Source organism: Cetorhinus maximus, chromosome 7 (assembly GCF_964194155.1).
Source record: "Cetorhinus maximus chromosome 7, sCetMax3.hap1.1, whole genome shotgun sequence".
NCBI classification, from domain to species: Eukaryota; Metazoa; Chordata; class Chondrichthyes; order Lamniformes; family Cetorhinidae; genus Cetorhinus; species Cetorhinus maximus.
Genome location: NC_135885.1, coordinates 34,466,653 through 34,487,609, shown reverse-complemented (window position 1 = coordinate 34,487,609; position 20,957 = coordinate 34,466,653). Strand labels below are relative to the sequence as shown.

At 40.5% G+C, this 20,957-nt stretch overlaps 1 protein-coding gene across 2 annotated transcripts in view; it reads left to right on the top strand.

The window, feature by feature from the left end:
• The window catches only part of nbeaa (neurobeachin a), a 1,012,857-nt gene that overhangs the window by 118,142 nt on the left and 873,758 nt on the right, over positions 1-20,957 (top strand). For both annotated transcript variants that reach the window (XM_078545316.1, XM_078545315.1), the window contains exons 3-8: positions 58-158; positions 2,545-2,640; positions 10,279-10,400; positions 12,241-12,367; positions 13,468-13,587; positions 14,505-14,651. In XM_078545316.1, coding sequence (XP_078401442.1) covers positions 58-158; positions 2,545-2,640; positions 10,279-10,400; positions 12,241-12,367; positions 13,468-13,587; positions 14,505-14,651 — 713 coding nt within the window. The remainder of the gene's footprint in view (positions 1-57; positions 159-2,544; positions 2,641-10,278; positions 10,401-12,240; positions 12,368-13,467; positions 13,588-14,504; positions 14,652-20,957) is intronic.

Sequence of the window (20,957 nt, the reverse complement as noted above, 5' to 3'; positions counted from 1 at the left end):
CATAAAATGTATCAATGTACAGCTTTCATATTTATGGTGTGAAATATTTATTTGCAGATCTGCTGGTTGATATGTTGGGTGTTCTAGCAAGCTATAGCATTACTGTCAAGGAACTCAAGCTGCTTTTCAGCATGTTGCGTGGAGAAAATGGATTCTGGGTAAGCTCCAGTTTTAAGATCTGAGTATGCTAAGCAGTGAAACCAAAGTCCAGATTTTTTATAGGAGGATTTGATAATAAAGCAACAGTAAGTGTGAGGAGCTTTGTCACTAAGATCGAGGTCATCTGATTAGCTGCTACTTCCCTCCCTTCCTCTAGCCCACCCAGCCAAACCTCCTCTAAAGCTTGCCCCAGCCCTGAACTTGTAACATTCTATAGTTTCTCTCCTATTTTCCTGCATGGCCTCTCTGAGCTCATCTTGTTTGTGAAACCTAAGTCCTCCCTCGATCCTATTCCTATTAAACTGCTGACCACCCAACTTCCCATGTTAGCTGATATCTAGAATGGTTCTATCCTCTCTCCTTCAAATCTGCTGGCATCTACCCCTCCTCAAAAAAAAACAACCCTGGCAAACTACCACCTCATCTCCAAAATTCCTTTCCTCTCCAAAGCACTTGGATGCATTGTTGTCTTCCAAATCCAAAAAGGGAAAAAGACTTGCATTTATATAGCAGCTTTCATGACCACTGAATGTCCCAACGCACTTTACAGCCAGTGAAGTACTTCTTGAAGTGTAGCCACTGTTGAAATGCAAGCTGTCACAAGCAGTAATATGATAATGACCAAATAATTTGATTGGAATGTTGATTGAGGGATAAATATTGGCCAGGGGCACCAGGGATAAATCCCCTGCTCTTCTTTGAAATAATGCTATGGGATCTTTTATGTCCACCTGAGAAGACCAGGTGCGGGGATGGGGGTGCAGTTTAACGCCTCATCTGAAAAACAGCACTTCCGATGGTGCAGCAATCAATCAATACTGCACTGGAATGTCAGTCTAAATGTTACACTCAAGCCCTGGAGCACGAGTTAAATTCACAACCTTCTGACTGAGTGTGCAACCAATTAAGTCACAGGTGACATTGTGATCCATATTTATGATAGTATCATCCATACCCATCTTTCCCAGACCCCACCTCTAGGTTTCCGCCCTGCCAGAGTACTGAAATCAGACTGTGATATAGGTAAGCCGTTCCTCCTCTTACTTCTCTACCTGTCCACAGCCTTTGACACAGTTGACTACACCATCCTCCTCCAATGTCCCTTTACTGTCATCCACCTGGATGGGACTGCCCTCACTTGGTTCCATTGGTATCTATCTAGTTGTAGCCAGAGTATCACCTACAATAGCTCCTCTTCCTGCTCCCATTCAGTTATCTCCTTGGCACCCTCCTATTTCTGGATGAATAGAAATGTAGTCCAATTATCTTCAGTCCCTTCTACAAGCTATGTTCCCTGGCAATTGCCTGTGGCTGACCTAGGCTGTTGCAACTGTGATGTTATATTTATCTCCGAGTTGAACTTCCGACCACAAATCTGTGCCATCACTAAGACTGCATGTTCCCACCTTTATAACATTGCCTGACTCTGCCCCTGTGTAAGCTCATCTGTTTCTGAAATCCTAATTCATGCCCTTGTTACCTCTAGACTTCATGATTCCAATGTACTCCTGGCCTGCCTTCCACATGCTATCCTCTGTAAACTTGAGGTCAGCCAAAACTGCATGTGTCCTTACTTGCACCAAGTCCTTTTCACCCATCACCTCTGTGCTCACTGACCTGGATTGGCTCCTGGTCAAACAGTACCTCAATTTTAAAATTCTCATCCGTGTTTACAAATCTCTTCATGAGTTCACTGCTCCCTATCTCTGTAATCTCCTTCAGCCCTACAATCCCCCAGAATATCTGCAAATCTCTAATTCTGGCTTGCTAAGTACCCCTGATTTTAATTGCTTCACTATTGATGCACCATAATGCATCATGAAGCACCTTAGGATATTTTATAAGGGGGAGACCATGGCATAGTGTTAATGTCACTTGACTAGCAATTCAGAGGCCCAGACTAATGTTGTGGTGACATGGGTTCAGTGGTGGGATTTAAATTCAATTAATAGATTTTTAAAAAAATCTGGAATTGAAATTAGTCTCTGCAATGGTGACAATGAAGCAACTAGGAAATTTGCCATCCTCACCTGGTCTGGCCTATAATGTGACTCCAGACACACAGCAATGTGTTGACTCTTAATTGTCCTCTGAAATGGCCTAGCAAGCCACTCAGTTCAAGGGCAATAAATGCTGGCCTTACCAGTGACGCCCACATCCCATGAAAGAATAAAAAATTACATTCAAGGCTCCATATAAATACAAGTTGCTGTTGTTGTAGCATAGCACAGTTGATTTTGAGTGTATTAACTGTTTGTGTTTAGATATTCTGATGTGACTGTTTGCTTAAAATAAATGTACTAACTAAATTGCAAAGGTAAAATGTTGTCATAGATGTGTAATATGCATCTAGACTGAAGGCTTTTAATTCCATTTTTTTCACAGCCAAGACATGCAATTAAATTGCTTTCAATTCTGAATCAGATGCCACAAAGACAAGGCCCAGATACCTTCTTCAACTTTCCTGGACGGAGTGCAGCAGTAAGATTATTATAGATTTAATTGTTTAATCCTGCATTCACTATTTTGCTCCTTTAAAGATTATAATAATCTTGGTTCATTTTGAAAATAGCTTCTCAATATCAGGACCTCCTTCAGCAACTTTTGACTTTTTTGAAAAGAAAAGAAAATCTTTCAATATTGAATATTAATCACAAAATAAATACCAATCTAGAAGGATACTTGGTTCAACCATGTAGGAAAATATGATGTCTTCCCCCAGCCCCCAAAATCAATTACCTTCTAAATTTTCCCACAAGATTTTTGCCTCTGCTGTGTTGAACAGCAGGTGTTGTTCACCCTACGTGAAAGTAATGTCCTGCTATAGATCCAAAATTTTCCTTTCACTTGTTTAAACCTTGTCGTACTTGCATGGTATGGCTTACTCTGGATTTACTGTTTCAATACCATTAATATCTTGTAGAAATATATAATTTCTAATTTCCTCTCTGTCACCTCCTTTTAGGGCAATTACAATCTTCTGACATGAGATATGATCACCCCTCCCCCATGATTCTTTTCTGGGTACTACTTCTAGTGCTTGAATATATGTAAATTAGTAAAGTTAGGCACAGTACTCAAGGTGCAGTGTGAATAGTTCCAGTGTGATATCCTCAGACTTGTGTTCCACTGATTCAATAATATAATGCAGCATTTTATTTGTTCTGTGTGCTGCTTTGAAATAAATGGATATTAAATATCAATTCTACTAACATTCTTTTAAGAGCACTTTCAGCTTCAACCTTGAATCTCTTTCAACATCTCCATTGGCAAGCATTCGTGGAATATACATTTTGCCTGTTTTTCCCTCCATTATTCAGTATCTTACATGAATTTGCATTGAACTTCATCTGCCACTGCTGCTGATGTACAGATTTTTTTTGTTAAATAAATGTTTGGTCCAAGCTCAGTTATGCAACATCTTATTTTAGGCAATAAATATAAGCAGTAATAATTTGAACTACAGCCGGCCGAGTCTATCAAAAAATCATTCTACTTGTTTCTCTTGGTCTCTCCTTTTTTCTTTCTCCCCACTTCGTTTTTCCAACTTTTTCTCCTCACTACTCTCTTCCCCTTTCCTCCTTCCAGTTTCCCCTCCCTTTTTTCTTTTCTCCATGTTTGCCGCCTTTTTGCTATCCTGCCCTGAATAAATACACTGAGCCATGCCTAAGGTATTATATGTTTACTGTGGGGCAAGGACTTTAGATCCAGCTATAGCTGAAGTATTTTTATATAATGGGAAAGGGCATTAGAACAAGTAATGGCAGAGACCTTTATACATTGTGGGGCTGAGAGGGAGAAGGGGTAGTAGAAAGGGTGGGAAGCAGGGAGGGAGAAGGGATATTGACTTCCTGATTGTAATTTAGTGTGAATGGAATGCACAGTTGAGCAGATACTTTTCAACGAACAGTAATGGATCTGTGTTGTGGTGCAACAATACAATTGATCTGCCAGGAAATAAAAAAGTAAGGTTACTCTTGCCCCAACCTTTAGACTTGACTATTCCAATGCCCTCCTGACCAGCCTCCTATCTTGCACCCAACATAAACATGTGCTCACCCAAAGCTCTGGTGCTCATATCTTAACTCTCACTAAATCATATCCACTGTGCTTGCTGAGTTATACCTGCTCCATCAAGCCTGTTCTGCCATTCTAAGAGATCATGGTTGACCTGTGACTCCATATCCCTTAATACCTTTGGTTGAAAAATATCTATCAATCTCAGATTTGAAATCAACAATTGACTGTCATTTGCAGAAGAGAGTTTCAAACTTCTATTGCCCTATATATGCAGAAGCACTTCCTGATTTCATTCATGAAAGGTCTGGCTGTAATTTTAGGCTATATCCCCTAGCCCTGGACTTGACAACCAGCAGAAATAGCAAAGCACCCACAACATTCTAAATTCCAGGGAATACCACCTTAATTTGTGTAATCTTTCCTCGTAATTCAACCTTTGGAGTCCAAGTATCATTTGACAAGCTTCCGAATTAGCTACATTACTTACTCAAATTAAGTAATCATAATGCAATTAAGCAGATGCTATGTCAAAATTCTTTTAGAAACAGGCATCTTCATCAGCCAAGCTACACCAAGAACTTGGTTGCTAGTAAAAGGATTGGGGTAACTCCGGGCCAACTGTTGGAGGTTACGAGAAAAACCAGTAGGATTTAACAGGGCACATAGAGCCTGTGCAGAGAATGAAATGGTTCTGACTGCAGCTGTGAATCCCTTTGGATGCACTCCTGAGAGTGTGGGTGAGGTTAAACAAATCTCTGAGAGTTACAAGGATTTTGTATCCGAAGGAAGGGTGGCCACATTTCCCCAGGGCGAGGCGAATAAGCCTATAGTGATACAAAAAAGCTGCAACACAGAAAGATTTGGGGGTCCTCATGCATGAATCCCAAAAAGCTAGCATACAAGAATGTTTTCGAGAGTTTCTTAGAGCAACATGTTCTGGAACCAGCCAGAGATCAGGTTATATTAGACTTGGTATTGTGTAATGTGTCAGGATTAATTAATGATCGCAGAGTAAAGGCACCCTGGGTTGCAGCAACCACAATATGATTGAATTTTACATCCAGTTTGAAAGGGAGAAGAGTGGGCCTAAGATTAGTATTTTAAACTTAAATTAAGGGAAACTTTGTGGGCATGAGAACTGAGCTAGCTGAAGTAAACTGGGAATCTAAGCTAGAGGATAGGTCAATAGAAGAGCAGTGGGAGACATTTGAAGGGATATTTCAGAATAAGTATTTTCTTACTATAAAGAAATATTCTAAGGGGAGGACCCACCATCCGTGGTTGATTAAAGTTAAGGAAAACATCAAACTTAAGGAAAAAGCATGTAAGCATGTAAAGATGAGTGGCAGGTCAGAAGATTGGCCAGCATATAAAGAATGGCAGAGGAGGACCAAAAGGTTACATTAGAAATAAGGTATGAGAGGAAGCTAGCTAGAAATGTTAAATTGGATATCGAGAGCTTCTTCAGGTAATTATAAAGGGAAAGAGTAAGTCAAGTGAGTGTTGATCCTCTACAGAGTGAGAATGGGGAGTGAATAGTAGATAACAAGGAAATGGTGGATGGAATGAACGAATATTTTGCCTCTGTCTTCCCTACAGACGATACAAAAAACATTCCAGTAATAGCTGTAAATCAAGAGGTGGAAGGGAGAGGGGAACTTGGTGAAATTACAATCACTAGGGAAGCCTTATTGAGCAAACTGTTGGAGCTGGGGGCTGACAAGTCTCCGGGCCCTAATGAACTTCACCCTAGGGCCTTAAAAGAGGTGGCTAATGAGGTAGTAGATGCGTTGGTGTTAATTTCCAGAATCTAGGGAATTTTGGAAAAGGTTCCATCAGACTGGGAAGTAGCAAATATAACCCCTCTATTTAAGAAGGAGGGGAGGCAGAAAACGGGAAACTATAGGCCAGTTAGCCTGACATCTGCAGTGGGAAGGTGCTGGAATCGATCAATAAGGAGGTTATAGCTGGGTACTTAGAAAAACTCAAAGTAATTGGGAAGGGTCAGCATGGTTTTGTGAAAGCGAAGTCATGTTTAACCAATTTATTGGAGTTCTTTGAAGGAGTAACACGTGCGGTGGATAGAGGGGAGCCTGTAGAAGTACTGTACTTGGATTTCCAGAAGGCATTTGATGAGGTGCCACATCAAAGGTTATTGTGGAAAATAAAAGCTCATGGTGTAGGGGCTAACCTATTAGCATGGATAGAAGATTGGCTGGCTGGCATAAAACAGAGTATGCATAAACAGTTTGTTTTCTGATTGGTGGGATGTAACGGGCAGAGCCCTGCAGGGGTCTGTGCTGGGGCTTCAACTGTTTGCAATTTATATCAATGACTTAGATGAGGGGAGCAAAAGCAAGGTAGCTAAATTTGCAAATGACACAAAGATAGGTAGGAAAGCATGATGTTGTGAAGGGGACTTGAGGTTGCAGATGGATATAGATAGGTTGAATGAGTGGGCAAAAATCTGGCAGATGGAGTATAATGTGGGAAAATGTGAAGTTGTTCACTTTGGCAAGAAGAATAAAAAAGCAGAGTATTACTTAAATGGAGAACGACTGCAGAATTCTGAGGTGCAAAGGAATCTAAGTGTTCTCATGCATGAGTCACGATAAGTTAGTATGCAGGTATAACAAGTAGGCTAATTGAATGCTATCCTTCATTACAAGAGGAATTGAACATAAAAGTAAGGATGTTATGCTTCACTTAAACAGGGCATTGGTGAGACCACATCTCGAATACTGTGTGCAGTTTTGGTCTCTTCATTTAAGGAAGGATGTAAGTGGAGGCGGTTCAGAGGAGGTTTACTCGATTGAGACTTAGAATGAGCAGGTTGTCTTATGAGGATAAGTTGGACAGGCTGGGCTTGTTTCCACTGGGGTTTAAAACAGTGAGGGATGACTTGATTGAAGTATATAAAATCCTGAAAAGTCTTGACAAGGTGGACGCGGAGATGATGTTTCCTCTTGTGGATGAGTCCAGACTGGGGGCGGCCTGTTTTAAAATTAGGGGGCGCCCTTTTAGGATAGAGATGAGAATTTTTTTCTCACAGGGTGTTGTGCGACTTTGAAACCCTCTGCCCCAGAAGGCGGTGGGATCTTTGAATTTCTTGGAGGTAGATAGATTCTTGTTGGGCAAGGGCATCAAAGCTTATCGGGGGGTAGATGGGAATGTGAAATTAGAAATACAAACAGATCAGCCATGATCTTATTGAATGACGGAGTAGGCTCGAGGGGCCGAATGGCCTACTTCTTGTCCTATTTCGTGTGTGTGTTGTATATTTTTCCCACCTTGCAATGAAATGACAATGAAACTCATTTCATTTGTGGTGAGGGGGAAATGCCATGAAAATCTGATTACCACTATGAATTACTTAGGGGCATATTGAGCATTTTAAGGAAGCCTTATGTATTTTTAAAGAAATATAAGCAAGGACACTGAGCAAAAGGTTTTTGATAATGTAAAGTGATGACTTTCTGGAAAATTCCCATGTGGATTAAACTGACAGACCTGCCCAGAAAGAACATGGAATATTGCACCTGAAAAGGTGCCATGGTCTTCTTCAAGCAGAGACACTTGAAAGGGAGATAGGAAAGATGCAAGACATTGAACTTTAATCCGCTGGAGTTGCAGAATCAAAAGACTGATTTGCACTTCACAGCAGTCACCCAAAAATCCATCTCCTGTTGATTTATATCTCAGAATGTTTAAATAGTTCTGAGATGGATGTAAGACAACTATTTCCCCACATCGAATACACAGGGAAAAATGAGTTAAAAAGCTAGCTGTAGAGCAGTGCAGTGCGTGCTGTTGTGCCGTGAGAGTGACAGCACAAGATGACCAGCTAGTCACCCCTGCTGTTGCAGGCAAAGCCTCTCCGCCTCTGTCTCGCGCTCGCTCGCTCTCCCTCTCTCTGTTGTTGGAGGCAAGGCTCAGCAGAAGCCACAGTTAAAAAGGAAATAGGACAGCCTCTTCAGCTACCCTGCCGAACCAAGTGTCTCCAAACCAATTGCAAAACTGCCAGAGTCAGCACCACCAGAATCACCCAATGTAACGGCTGCAAAGTACTGCTGGCTATGCCTGACGGGCAAGCCAATGACTGAAGCTTTTCCCGCTCGTAAAAGGATTGATAACGAGAGGGCACAGATTTAAAGTGATTTGCAAAAGAAGCAAATGTGACGTGAGAAAAAACTTTTTCACAGAGTGTTTCAGGTCTGGAATGCAGTGCCTGGAAGTGTGGTGGAGGCAGGTTCAATCGAGGGATTCAAGAGGGCATTAGATGATTATTTGAATAGAAACAATGTGCAGGGGTACGGGGCAAAGGCAGGGCAATGGCACTAGGTCATAATGCTGTTAGATTCAGTACAATCCAAAGACAGATAAACTAGTGTACTTAATGAAGTATCTTTCTCCATATCAAAATATATTTTATCCAACAGCACCAAATGTATAGCATCTGTATGAGTGGAATAGTAAAAATTGTCAGTCCAGAAAGTTTGCAAACCATATCAGTAATGCAGCTGCACATGTCACTTTTCTTGCTATGAAATTCTATGCCAGTCACAGAAAATTTGAAATGCAAATTGAACTACCATCGAACTTGAGAGGAATTTCATATCTACACATATGCACGCACGCACCCGCACACACACGCACACATTAAGAATTAAAGGTGCGCTGCAACATTTTGAATATTGCCTGTTGTAGAAGTACGTGGCAGCGTTAGGTATTTTCAATAAAATTCATATAGGATTACATACTTAAGAGCTTTCAGCTATCCAATACATTGATCTTACAAGTATCATCCAACCAGCTCACCTGTTATCAAATCAGCTGCATATCATCCTGAGACTTGAGATATTCTTTTGAGAATTGCTGTTCTATCATATGGCATGAAATAACATTGTAACCCTCTGACTTGCATGCTATCTCTCATCTAAAGGGGAAAAATGCTGAAAATGCTGGATTTTTCAAAGCAATGGGCCATATGCAGACATGCCAGCTTTGAAAAAGTGATTTAGCATGTGCCAAAGGAGTAGTTCAGAACTGGCCCCTTGTCCTGGCCCAGCTGTGTCACAAAGTAGGATTTGAATGTGCACCTTTGTGACAGTTCTGCCACTGAAGCAAGGATGGAGTGTGCCTTAAACCATGGGACTGTCACTAGGCCACATTATACCATAGCAAAGGCTTAACCTAAGCATGAATACATCCAGAATGTGCACGAATACACATTCCCCTCATGTAAAGGTGAGCCAACCATTTTTCCTTAGTCCTTTCTCTCCCTGCCATGTTCCTTGAAGGGTCTCAGCCATCGGGCCTTCAGTTACTGCCGTCCCTTCTTACCCAGTTGCCATCATAGCAGTTCTTCCATTGATCCTCAATTTGAAGTCGCAAACACTCTGAACTTCCTTGTTTTAAGAATATTTCCACAAACTTGATCTCTGCTGCCTGTATCCTACCTTGTACAGTCCCGTTCACTCATCATCCTTGTGCTTGCTGATCTACATTGGTTCCTGGTCTGGCAATACTTCAATTTTAATATTTTCATCACTACTTTCAAATCCTTCCACCATCTCACCTCCCCCGCCAACCTCTGGAACCGCCGCCACCAGTTCTACAAGTCTTCAAAATCTTTCTGCTCCTCGATTTTGGTAACTTGCATATGCTGATTTTAATTACTGCACCATTTGTGGCCTTACTTTCAGCTGCTTTAGACCAACCCTAGAATTCTCTCTCCCTAAATCTCTCTTCCTCCCTACCACTTTCTCCTCCTTTTGAGATGCTTTTTAAATTCTACCTCTGATCAAGCTTTTGGTCATCTGTCCTGATATGTCCTTCTGTGGCTCTGTCAAATTTTTTTATTTCTAAGGTTCTTGAGTGCTTTGGGATGTTTTGCTACATTAAAGGCACTATACAAATGTGAATTGTTAAAATATTCCCAAAGCTGACCCAGGTCTTGTCAAGAATACAGCTGACCATCATACACTATATGTTGACTGACAGCAGGCTACATCACAGTGGCAGCATGCAATCAATATGTTCATCGGCTTCTATAAAGCTGCTTCTATCTCTGAAATCTGTTACCTTTTGCATTTCCAGGCCATCGCTTTGCCTCCTATTGCTAAGTGGCCTTACCAGAATGGTTTTACTTTAAATACTTGGTTTCGCATGGATCCGCTAAATAATATAAATGTGGACAAAGACAAGCCATATCTCTACTGGTATGTACTCTCAATTTACTTCTGCATATTAACGGTGTGAAAACACGTTTTGTAAGAATGCATTTAATAAATTTATGCATATGGTTTGAACAGTCTTGTGATTGTCCTCAATGCAAGTGGCAATATTGTTAATAATAATAATACTTCTGTACGGAGTGGAAATGGAAGTCTATATATAGAATTGATTTGTATGTGTTCCATATTTCCTTGCATGTGATTTAATATTTGTGATAAATGAAATTCATAATATCCACTAATTGTCTTTTACTCCAAACTTTAATTAGCTCTTGTCCTGTAGTTTTCAGTTAAGCAGACACTGTCTCATATAGGTTTAATAAAGAGAACTAAATTGTATGCCTTATTCTTCACTTCCTCAAAACTAATTTTGATCAAAGTGTAGCATATTGAGAAAGTAACAACTACGAAGAATGAGGCAGGAAGATTTAAAAACAAAAATTAAAGCAGAAAATCATGCGAATACACAGCAAATATTTCTAATTGACACCCATCATCAGATAAAGATCACCTCCTCTAAATACTGACATAACAGGTGAACCTTGAGGGGATGGGGGAAGATGGAAGCGATTTGATGTGATAAGTTTTCTAATGTTTCTATAACAATTTGTTGTGCTGTTTCATTAAATTTGCACAATTCAAACTCTTGGATAATTTGAAGCCTTTTAGCAAATAACAACTTTGAATTAACAGGAGTAGTGTGTAGGAGTAGTTTGTACATTTTTTATAATCAGTGGTCCTATCTAGAATATAAAGTGATGTTTTTTGAGAGGCATTTTTGTGGGTTTTAGCCATTGTAGGAGGATGGGCGATTGTCAGTGAAACATGAGACATCAGTTGAATCGAAGGGCTTCTTTGGCAAGGCAAACTCAATCAAGTGTGTGGCAAAATTTGTATAGCTGTTTCATTTACCTAAGAGTTCAAAGTGGTCTAATCCTTGTTTCAAAATGTATTTTTTGTATTATTACTGTTTAATTATAAACAGAGATATTAGTTGTGTTGAATTGTAAACCTATGAGGGGCAGTTTTCATCTTGCTATCTGGATGTGAAACTGGTGTTGTGCATTGGCTACTCAATATAGAAACTGCCTGATTTTCCAGCCCACCGATAACAGCTGACCTGTGATGCTAGTTGTTTGCCTGGGTGCCATGTTGAAAGTCTGCCCAGTGCTTTCTGGGGTATTATTTGCAATTGAAGCAAGTATTGTAGTGTAAGCTTAATTAAGTGATTTCAAATATTATGAGGTGGGGGCTAATTATTGCCCCCTGAGGCATTAGCACACAGTATAAAAAAGTTGCAGATTCCGGATAGGAGGAGAAAATGACCAATTACAGGATCTGCTATTCAACTGTTGAGTGGGTCGAATAAAATTGTAACAGAAGGTTTTAATGTCATCGAAACTGTGACTAAATTGCAGTTATTTTTGGCATAGCGACTCTCTTTTTTAATAAGATTTTTCTCTATTGAGATTCCACATGACATACCATCCTTGCCTGGGTGGGCAGATTTCTGGTTACTGGCTTCAACCAATGCTGGCCTGAAGCTAGGTTGCATGCAAAAGCAGTGTGGGGTGATGCTTTCTCTTCTTCCCTTCCCTTGCATAAACTGAACTAACTAGTGGTTTCTGCACAGCATCTTTCCATGACGCAGAGATGAAATTGGGAAACCATTGTGTCTAGAATGATTTTTCCTTACTAGTTACAAAATTAAACAGTACTGATTTAATGTTTTGTAGCAGTGTACTTAAAGAACCATGACTTATCTGCGACAGCCCTGTATTCTTTTATGAAGACGTACAATAATGTGTCATTATTTAATTTGCAGCTTTCGAACGAGCAAAGGAGTTGGCTATTCAGCACATTTTGTTGGAAATTGTTTGATTGTAACATCATTGAAATCAAAAGGAAAAGGTTTTCAGCATTGTGTGAAATATGATTTTCAACCGAGAAAGGTAAATGCATTATGTAATTAACATTAATAGACTGAAAAATACATTTTGTTGAAGAGAACAAATGGTGCTGTGTCGAAAAGCGTGTTTTGTTTTACACTGTCAAACTTTTAGGTCAAATTTTTGTATTTCATTGTCTTCCTTGATTTATATTATAAGTTCAACTTACATGTTCTAAGCTTTTGAATATAGTGCATGATTATAAAAAAGATAGGTTCAAATGTTATGTAATTTCATTGTGAGATTATTATTGTGCTTCAAATATTTCAAATACAAATTTTCCCTGGTGTATTCTATTACTTGGTGTAGAGATGGGCAATAAATGCTGGCCTAGCCAGTGAAGCCCACATCCCATGAATGAATAAAATTAAACACAAGAACAAGCTGACAAGGTGTCAGCCTTGGTTCAGTAGGCACACTCTTGCCCCTGAGTCAGAGGGTTGTCGATTCAAATCCCTCTCCAGTTAGTTGAGCACATAATCTGTGCTGACACTTCAGTACTGTACTGAAGGAGTACTGCACCATCAAAGGTGGACATGAAAGATCCCACTGCACTTTTCAAAGAAGAACAAAAGAGTTCTTCCTAATATCTTAGCCAATATTCATCCCTCAACAAACATCACTAAATCACTAAATTAAATGGTAATTATCTGATTGCTTTTGTGAAACAGTGCTATGTGCAACTTGGTTGCTGCATTTCCTATAGTATGAAAATACTATTGTTTCTGTAAAAACCTGAGGCAAGGATAACCTGAAAGGCACTATGAACACAAGTTCCCTATTTTTGAGATTGAAAGTAGTGCAGGACTATATTTTTGTACTGTTGAAACACCCGAGTCCAAGCTAATCTGCTGCCAAATAGAATAAATATTCAAAGCTGAATACCCAAAGTCTGATCTTCTTTAACGGCATATAAAGTAACCTCAAAGGACAGTCAAAACTCTGCTTATGTTTGTCATTGATAAAATGAATGCTTATTTACAACAGCTGACTGCTTTACTTGATGCACATTGAAATGAATAGACTATTGTACGTAGAATTGAGCAGTTGTTAGATTTCATTGATATTGATGGTATAAGTAATTTTTGTATATTATTTTGCAGTGGTACATGATCAGCATTGTGCATATCTACAATCGCTGGAGAAATAGTGAGATTCGTTGCTATGTCAATGGTCAACTGGTTTCTTATGGAGATATGGCTTGGCATGTCAACACTAATGATGTAAGTGCAATGTAGCTTAGTGGAAAAATAAAATGGGTGGGTTGAACAAGTAAGTATTTAAACAGATGGTAATTGGAGTATGAGGGATCAAGATGCATCAGGCTTCTTATATTTATCATGTTGCCACTTGTTAGTGTTTTCAGAAGGAATTCTATAATAAATCTGAACTAAAAAGCCCTTTTTACTTCTTTGACAAAGTAAGATACTATGTCATAAAGTGAGCGTCTACTATTTGCAGTTGTTTAATGTTTTGATGCCTGAATTTTTGTTTTTGTAGCTTAGTGCAACAATGCTGTTAGTTGTGTTGGGGTTGCTAATGTTGAATCAAGTTTGAAAGATGGTGTGGAGAAGATTTACTAAAGTTGCAGCAGAGATGGGGTACTTCAGTTATGTAGAGTGACTAGGGAAACTGGAATTATTCTCATACCTATATCCAATCAATAGAATAGAATAAATAAGGAGAAAACATTTCCACTGGCAGGAAGGTCAGTAATAAGATCAGCTAAATTTAAGGTAATTGGCAAAAGAGTGAGAGGGAAGTTGTAAGTATTTTTAACATTGTGTGTTATGATCTGGAAAGCACTATCTGAAAGAGTGGCAGAAATCAATTCATTAGTAACTTTGGAATTGGATGTCCACTTGAAAAGGAGAAAGTTGTAGTGCCGTGAGTAAAGAACAGTGGAGTGGCATGAATCAGGTAACTCTTCCAAAGAGCTAGCATAGGCCTGATGGGCCTAATGACCTCCTTTTGTGCTGTATAATTCTCTAAGCCGCATCCTTTTGGTTCTGCTGTAAAATGCTTGTTTATGATCTGTTTGTTTTAACTGATTTTGAATGTAATCTTATAAAATAAAGTTATAAGATTGGCTCAAAATGCATATTCATTTATCATTGTGTTACTTGTTTTCTTTGTGTAGAGTTTTGACAAATGCTTCCTGGGCTCATCAGAAACCGCAGATGCAAATAGAGTATTCTGTGGCCAACTTGGAGCAGTATATGTGTTTACTGAAGCACTTAACCCAGCACAAATATTTGCAATACATCAGTTAGGACCTGGATACAAGGTATGTCTATATGGTCTACCTAGAAGGCGAGTCTTTTATTATGTATATGTTTATTTTTGTATGGAATATATTTACTGAAACTTGAACTTGGAATTTACAATTATGATGCTGAAGTTACAAGATGCAGATGAGTGAGGGTATTCGCCCCTCTCCTCACACCACCCCCCCCTACTCCCCCCGCTTATCTGCTGCAAGTTATGAATTTGCATTCCCTCCATTATGTTATTTAACTGTCATTTGAAGAGTTTGAGGTTTTGCTTTCATTACCATACCCAGAAGGCCATTATACATATGCTCTTTGCATGAAGAAATTTTTCACCCAATCTGTCCTAAACTTTCAATTAATCAGGATTAACCCTGGCCCTTTGTTCTTTTCTTCCGGCATACCTTAACATGACATCAGGATTAACTGTATCTATGCCTTACTTTCTTGCATTCTTCTGTAAAAATCCATCTCAATCATCTCTTTTTAATGATAGAGCTCCAGTTTCTCCAGTCTTTCTGCACAACTTAATCCTTTGATGCTGAGGAGCTTTTGTCCTTGTCTGGAATTTCCTTATTATTTGCACTGTATCAATGGCATGCACCATTATTCCATGTTAGAAGTTCCAGGAAATACTGCATAAAAGGGTTATGCCATTGTTTGCGCTGCACCATAATTTACTGGAACATTTACACTGCTTTGCAGATACCCTTACTGATGAAAAATTCATGACCTTGGTCTGACCACTATTGCAGTCAATGGAGATTGCAAATTTCCTGGATTTACACCTGTATTTTCATGCAGTGAAAAATAATGGTGCTGGTGACCTGGTATTGATGCGATTGATGGTTTTCACATGACCCTGAGGTTGAGAGGACAACAAAGGGGCCATTAAGGGCCTCACCTGCAGTCTTAGAATTTTTTCACATATTTTCTTGGCTACCTTTTTTCAGTTTTGGTCATCTTGCCAGGTTTGCCTTCTGTAAGTGATTCAAAGCAATATCTTTAAGACCCCATCCTTCTCTGTTAAGAGGTGAAAGATTTATTATAGCCTACCAACTGAGCTTTCCCCTATTCTTACTGATTGTGAGACCCCGGAAGAGGGCAAAGGAACGAGGCACCATGGAGACTGCATGAATAAAGTTATTATAATGTAATCACACCCCACCTTCTCTGCATTTTTTTTATTTCTCTAATTTTGTTCGGATAGTTTTTTTTGTCCTTGACCTTTTTTATTTCCCTATTCATACACCGAATCTAATTATACTTCTGGTCATTGCTTTCCAAATGTTCCACTGCTTTTAGGTTCCCTACTTGTTCTGCCTCATTACCCACAACTAGGTCCTACCTTGTTGGAGTAAGAATGTAAGTGTCTGAGAAAACAGTCCTGAACATATCGCAGAAAACATTTTATCTCAAGACTACTCATCTGTTAAAACAGCAGGAGTTTAGAGCGGGGCCAGTTAAAACAGAGGGAGTTCAGAACGGAACCAGTTAAAGCAGCGAGAGGTCAGAGCAGGAACAGTTAAACCACAGGAGTTCAGAGCGGGACAGGTTAAAACAGGTGAGAGTTTAGACCATGACCAATTAAAACAGCAAGCTGGCTGTATCCAGCCTGAGAGTTCAGAGTTGCGTTGGGATAAAAAATCAAAGTGTGATGCCACAGGAAAACAGGTCAGTGGTTGGTGATTATTTTGGTCATTTGTCTTTCAAAACTAGTGTAACTTATTAATAATTGTTGTTATGGCAAGCAGATGGTAAATGCCAATCTGCCCAAATCCCAGAGGGAAACTTGAAGCAGCTGACACAACTATTTGCAATTTGTACTTATTTTGAGATGTGGGCTTTGAATTCAGTAAAAAGGCCACCAAATCTTATAGGTTTCTTACAAAACTAAATTAAACCTTTATTAATAGAAGAAATGATTTTAAGCACATACCTAGATCTACAAATTACTACTATGATAATTTCTAAATCCCCTAATTAATCTAAACCCCAATTACACCTCTGTTAAGGCAACAGTGAGACACACAGATTTTAAAAGACTCAAGTAACACACAATACCCTGAACAGTCAAATTCAAAGTGAGCTTTTCTCAGCTTCAATTCCTGTAAACAGCAGGAACAGTTAAATCACAGGAGTTCAGAGCGGGACAGGTTAAAACAGGTGAGAGTTTAGACCATGACCAATTAAATTAGATGCTGGAGGCTTTCCGCACTAGCGTAGATCTTAGAATTCCTGCCTGTACATACAACCTTCCTTCCTTTATACATATTTTCCCCTTTGAATGCAAATTCCTGTTGTTTCACTATGGGCAGAATTGGCCGGCATGCGGGGGTGGGACCCGCACGTCGACGTGTAAAATGACGCGGGGTGACGTCGAGCGTGCGTCCCGACGTCACCCCGCGTCATTCAGATTTTCAGTTCGGCAGGCGCGCACTGCCAAACTGTCAAAGGCCTATTAAGGCCTGTTAATTACCTAATTGAGGTCGTTGTCAGGGCAGGCCGGGAGCCCAGACGGGCTTCTGAATAAACATGAAACCTCATCCACGGGCAGGATGAGGTTTCATGAGGGTTTTAACAATTTTTTTCTTCTCCGTTCAGCACAGTTTTTAAAGTTGAAGTGATCTCCCTGAGGCAGCACTTTGCTCCAGGGAGATCTGTGGGCTTTTTTGTGCATGCGCGAAAGAGTGCACAGACCTGCTCAGGGAATCCACCCCCCCCCCCACCGCCCACACAGGGAGCGTACAGTGCTTCAGGGCAGACGTCACGCTGAGCGGGACTTAATTGGCCCGCCCAGGTAAAATGGTGGCGCCTGGGGGTGCTGATTGGGAACCTGCCCACAAACACGCCCACAGAACCCCCACCCCCGACAGGCAGAAAATTCTGCCCTATGTCTTTGGACTTTTACCTGTAATAATAAAATCTATCATAGCACCAATTTTATTGGTATTCCTTGGGGAAAAATAAACACACTGTTTCTTAACTTTTCCTGGCTAGGTGTAACGTTTCACCCCCTCCTTTGAATTCAAGCTAGTCTAGTTTATTTAAAAATGCAAATGTTCCCTTTACACCTTACATTCTAAAACTTGCCCCATGTTTACCTTCTTAACATTTCAAACCTTGCTTATCTTCTGATACATCAAAGCCTTCAGACCAGCTGCCTTTAATTCAGTTAAGCCCCACACACACAGACACAGACCCCACTATTACTTTACTTTGCAATAAATTCCAATAATAGTGTGAAAATTATTATATCCTTCTGACATTGTAAGGTTTCACTAGTATTAGTAAACTTCACTAGTGGTAACAAAACTTATTGGGAGTAGCAAGGTCTATTAATTCTTAATTAAGAAAGGAAATATATTAATTAACACATCATGAAGATGGCAGGGCAGGTGATGTGTTGCGACTGCAGAACGTTGGCGTTCCAGGACGCCAGTGTGACCCCCAGGACGCCAGTGTGATCCAGGGCAAACAAGTCTGCAGTAAGTGTCTATGGCTTGAAGAACTTTGGCTCAAAGTCCTTGAGCTGGAGGCTGAGCTTCAGACACTGTGATGCATAAGGGAGGGGGGAAGTTACCTGGACACTTAGTTCCAGGAGGCAGTCACACCCCTTAGGTTAGGGTTTTATTGATTTGGTCAGTGGTCATGGACAGGAGGGTATGACTGCGAGTGAGGCAGATATGGAGATTGAGAAAGTAGAAGTGGAGGAGACTCAGCTTTTGCAATTGTCTAACAGATTTGAGGTTCTTGCAACCCGTATGGATGAAAGTGGTGACTGCAAGGTGGATTAGCAAACTGACCATGGTACAGGAAGCTATTAAAGTGGGGGGAAGTTAATATGAATATAGTGGAGCAAGGGACAGTATAGTCAGGGGACAAACACAGTTCTCTGCAGCCGCGATTAAGAGTTCAGGTAGCTGTGTTGTCTGCTTGGTGCTTTGGTTTGGGACATCTGCTCTGGGCTGGAGTGGAACTTACATTGGGAGGGGGAGGATCCATTGGATATGGTCCACATAGTTCTATCGAAGCCTTTGGTACCCAGGAAAGAAGTTCTGCTGAAGGCAGTATGAGCAGTTAGGGGCTAAATTAAAAAGCCTCAAAGGTAATAATCTCTGGATTACTACCTGAGTCACGAGTAAATTGGCAAAGATGAATGCGTGACTCAAAGATTGGTGTGGGAGAAATAGGTTTCAATTCATGGGGCACTGGAACCAGTACTGTGGAAGGTGAGAGCTGCACCGTTGTGTTGGTCTTCACTTCAGCTGTGCTGAGACGAGTGTTCTGAGGTGTTGTATAACTAGGGCAGTAGAGAGGGTTTTAAGGTAAATAGTAGGGGCAAGGGATAAAGCTTGGGAAGATGTGATATGAGAAGATTGGGCAGGAGAGCAAGGTAACAGTAAGGGAAGTGATGATTAGAGTGTGGCAGGAAGAGACAAAGATGGCACCAGCAGATTTTAAAAAAAATTCATTCAGGGGATGTGGTATTTGCTGGTTGGACCACCATTTATTGCCCATCCCTAGTTGCCCTTGAGAAGGTGGTGGTGAGAAGCCTCCTTGAACCACTGCAGTCCATGTGGTATAGGTACACCCACAGTGCTGTTAGGAAGGGAGTTCCAGGATTTTGACCCAGCGACACTGAAGAAACGGTGATATATTTCCAAGTGAGGATGGTGAATGACTTGGAGGGGAACTTCCAGATGGTGTTGTTCCCATCTATCTGTTGCCCTTGCCCTTCTAGATGGTAGTAGCCGTGAATTTGGAAGGTGCTGTCTAAGGAGCCTTGGTGAATTCCTGCAGTGCATATTATGGCACACACTGCTGCTACTGTGTGTCGGTGGTGGGGGGAGTGAATGTTTGTGGATGTGGTGCCAATCAAGTGGGCTTTGTCCTGGACAGTGTTATGACCGATACAGTTATTTAAAAATCCCAGAGGGAAATTTTAAACAAATGGCATAATGTATAGCTTTTAAGTGTTGTGTTTGAGACGCAACTCTAAATTCAGGACTCAGACCACCAGTTCTTGAGAGGTTTTATATTAAACTAGATGAAACATTTTATTAAGTTACAACACATTAAACACAGATACATGGCTACAAAGTACTACTATCATAACTTTTAACAAATTCCCAAACTAATCTGTATTAAGGCAACAGCAACCCATAGACTTAACCAGATACCAGGCAAAGCATTTTCACCGTACAAATTCAAAGTGAGGTACTTTTCACTTTGGTTCTAGTGGAGACAGACGCTTCCAGCTGCTGTTGATCTCACATTGCCCCTGCCCTCCACACACAAAGCTGCTGAAATTATACCACTCATTGAATGTAAATTTTCATGATACTGCCAGCCTCTTTGAACTCTACCTTTTAACAATAAAATCCTTTTTATAGTACCAATTTTATTAGAAATATAAACAGATTGCTTTGTATGTGCTAGCCAGATTTTCATCCAACTTCTTGAATGCTGTATTCAAAAAATGCAAATACACTCTATCTCTCTTACTTATCAAAACTAATATACATCAAAGCACCCAGACTAGCTGGCTTTAATCCAATTAAGCCACACCCACAGACTAAGCCTCTATTTTAAAAGAAAAATATTTTCCAATAATAATATATACGTTAATAGCTTCATGAAAGACAGTGTCAAGCTTCTTGAGTGTTGTGGGTGCTGCACTCATCCAAGCAAGTGGGGAGTATTCCATCACACTCCTGACTTGTGCCTTGTAGGTGGACAGGCCTTGGGGAGTCAAGAGGTGAGTTACTCATTGCAGGCTTCCTAGCCTCTGACCTGCTCTTGTAGCCATATTTATATAGCTGTTCCAGTTCATTTTCTTTTCAATGGTAACCCCCAGCATGTTGATAGTGGGGGATTCAGTGATGGTAATGCCATTAAACATCAAGGGACGATGGTTAGATTCTTGTGTGGCGCAAATGTTACTTGCCACTTGTCAGACCAAGCCTGGATATTGGCCAGGCCTTGCTGCATTTGGACTTGGACTGCTTCAATATCTGAGGAGTCGCAAATGGTGCTGAACATTGTGTAATCTTCAGCAAGCATCCTCACTTCTGACCTTATGATGGAAGGAAGGGCATTGATGTGGAACTCCTGCAGTGATGACCTGGAGCTGAGATGACTGACCTCCAACAAGCACAAACATCTTCCTTTGTGTTAGGCATGACTCCAACCAGTGGAGAGTTTTCCCCCTGATTCCCATTGACTCCAGTTTTGCCAGGGCTCCTTGATGCCACACTTGATCAAATGCAGTCTTCATGTCAAGGGTAGTCACTCTCACCTCATCTTGGGAGTTTAACTCT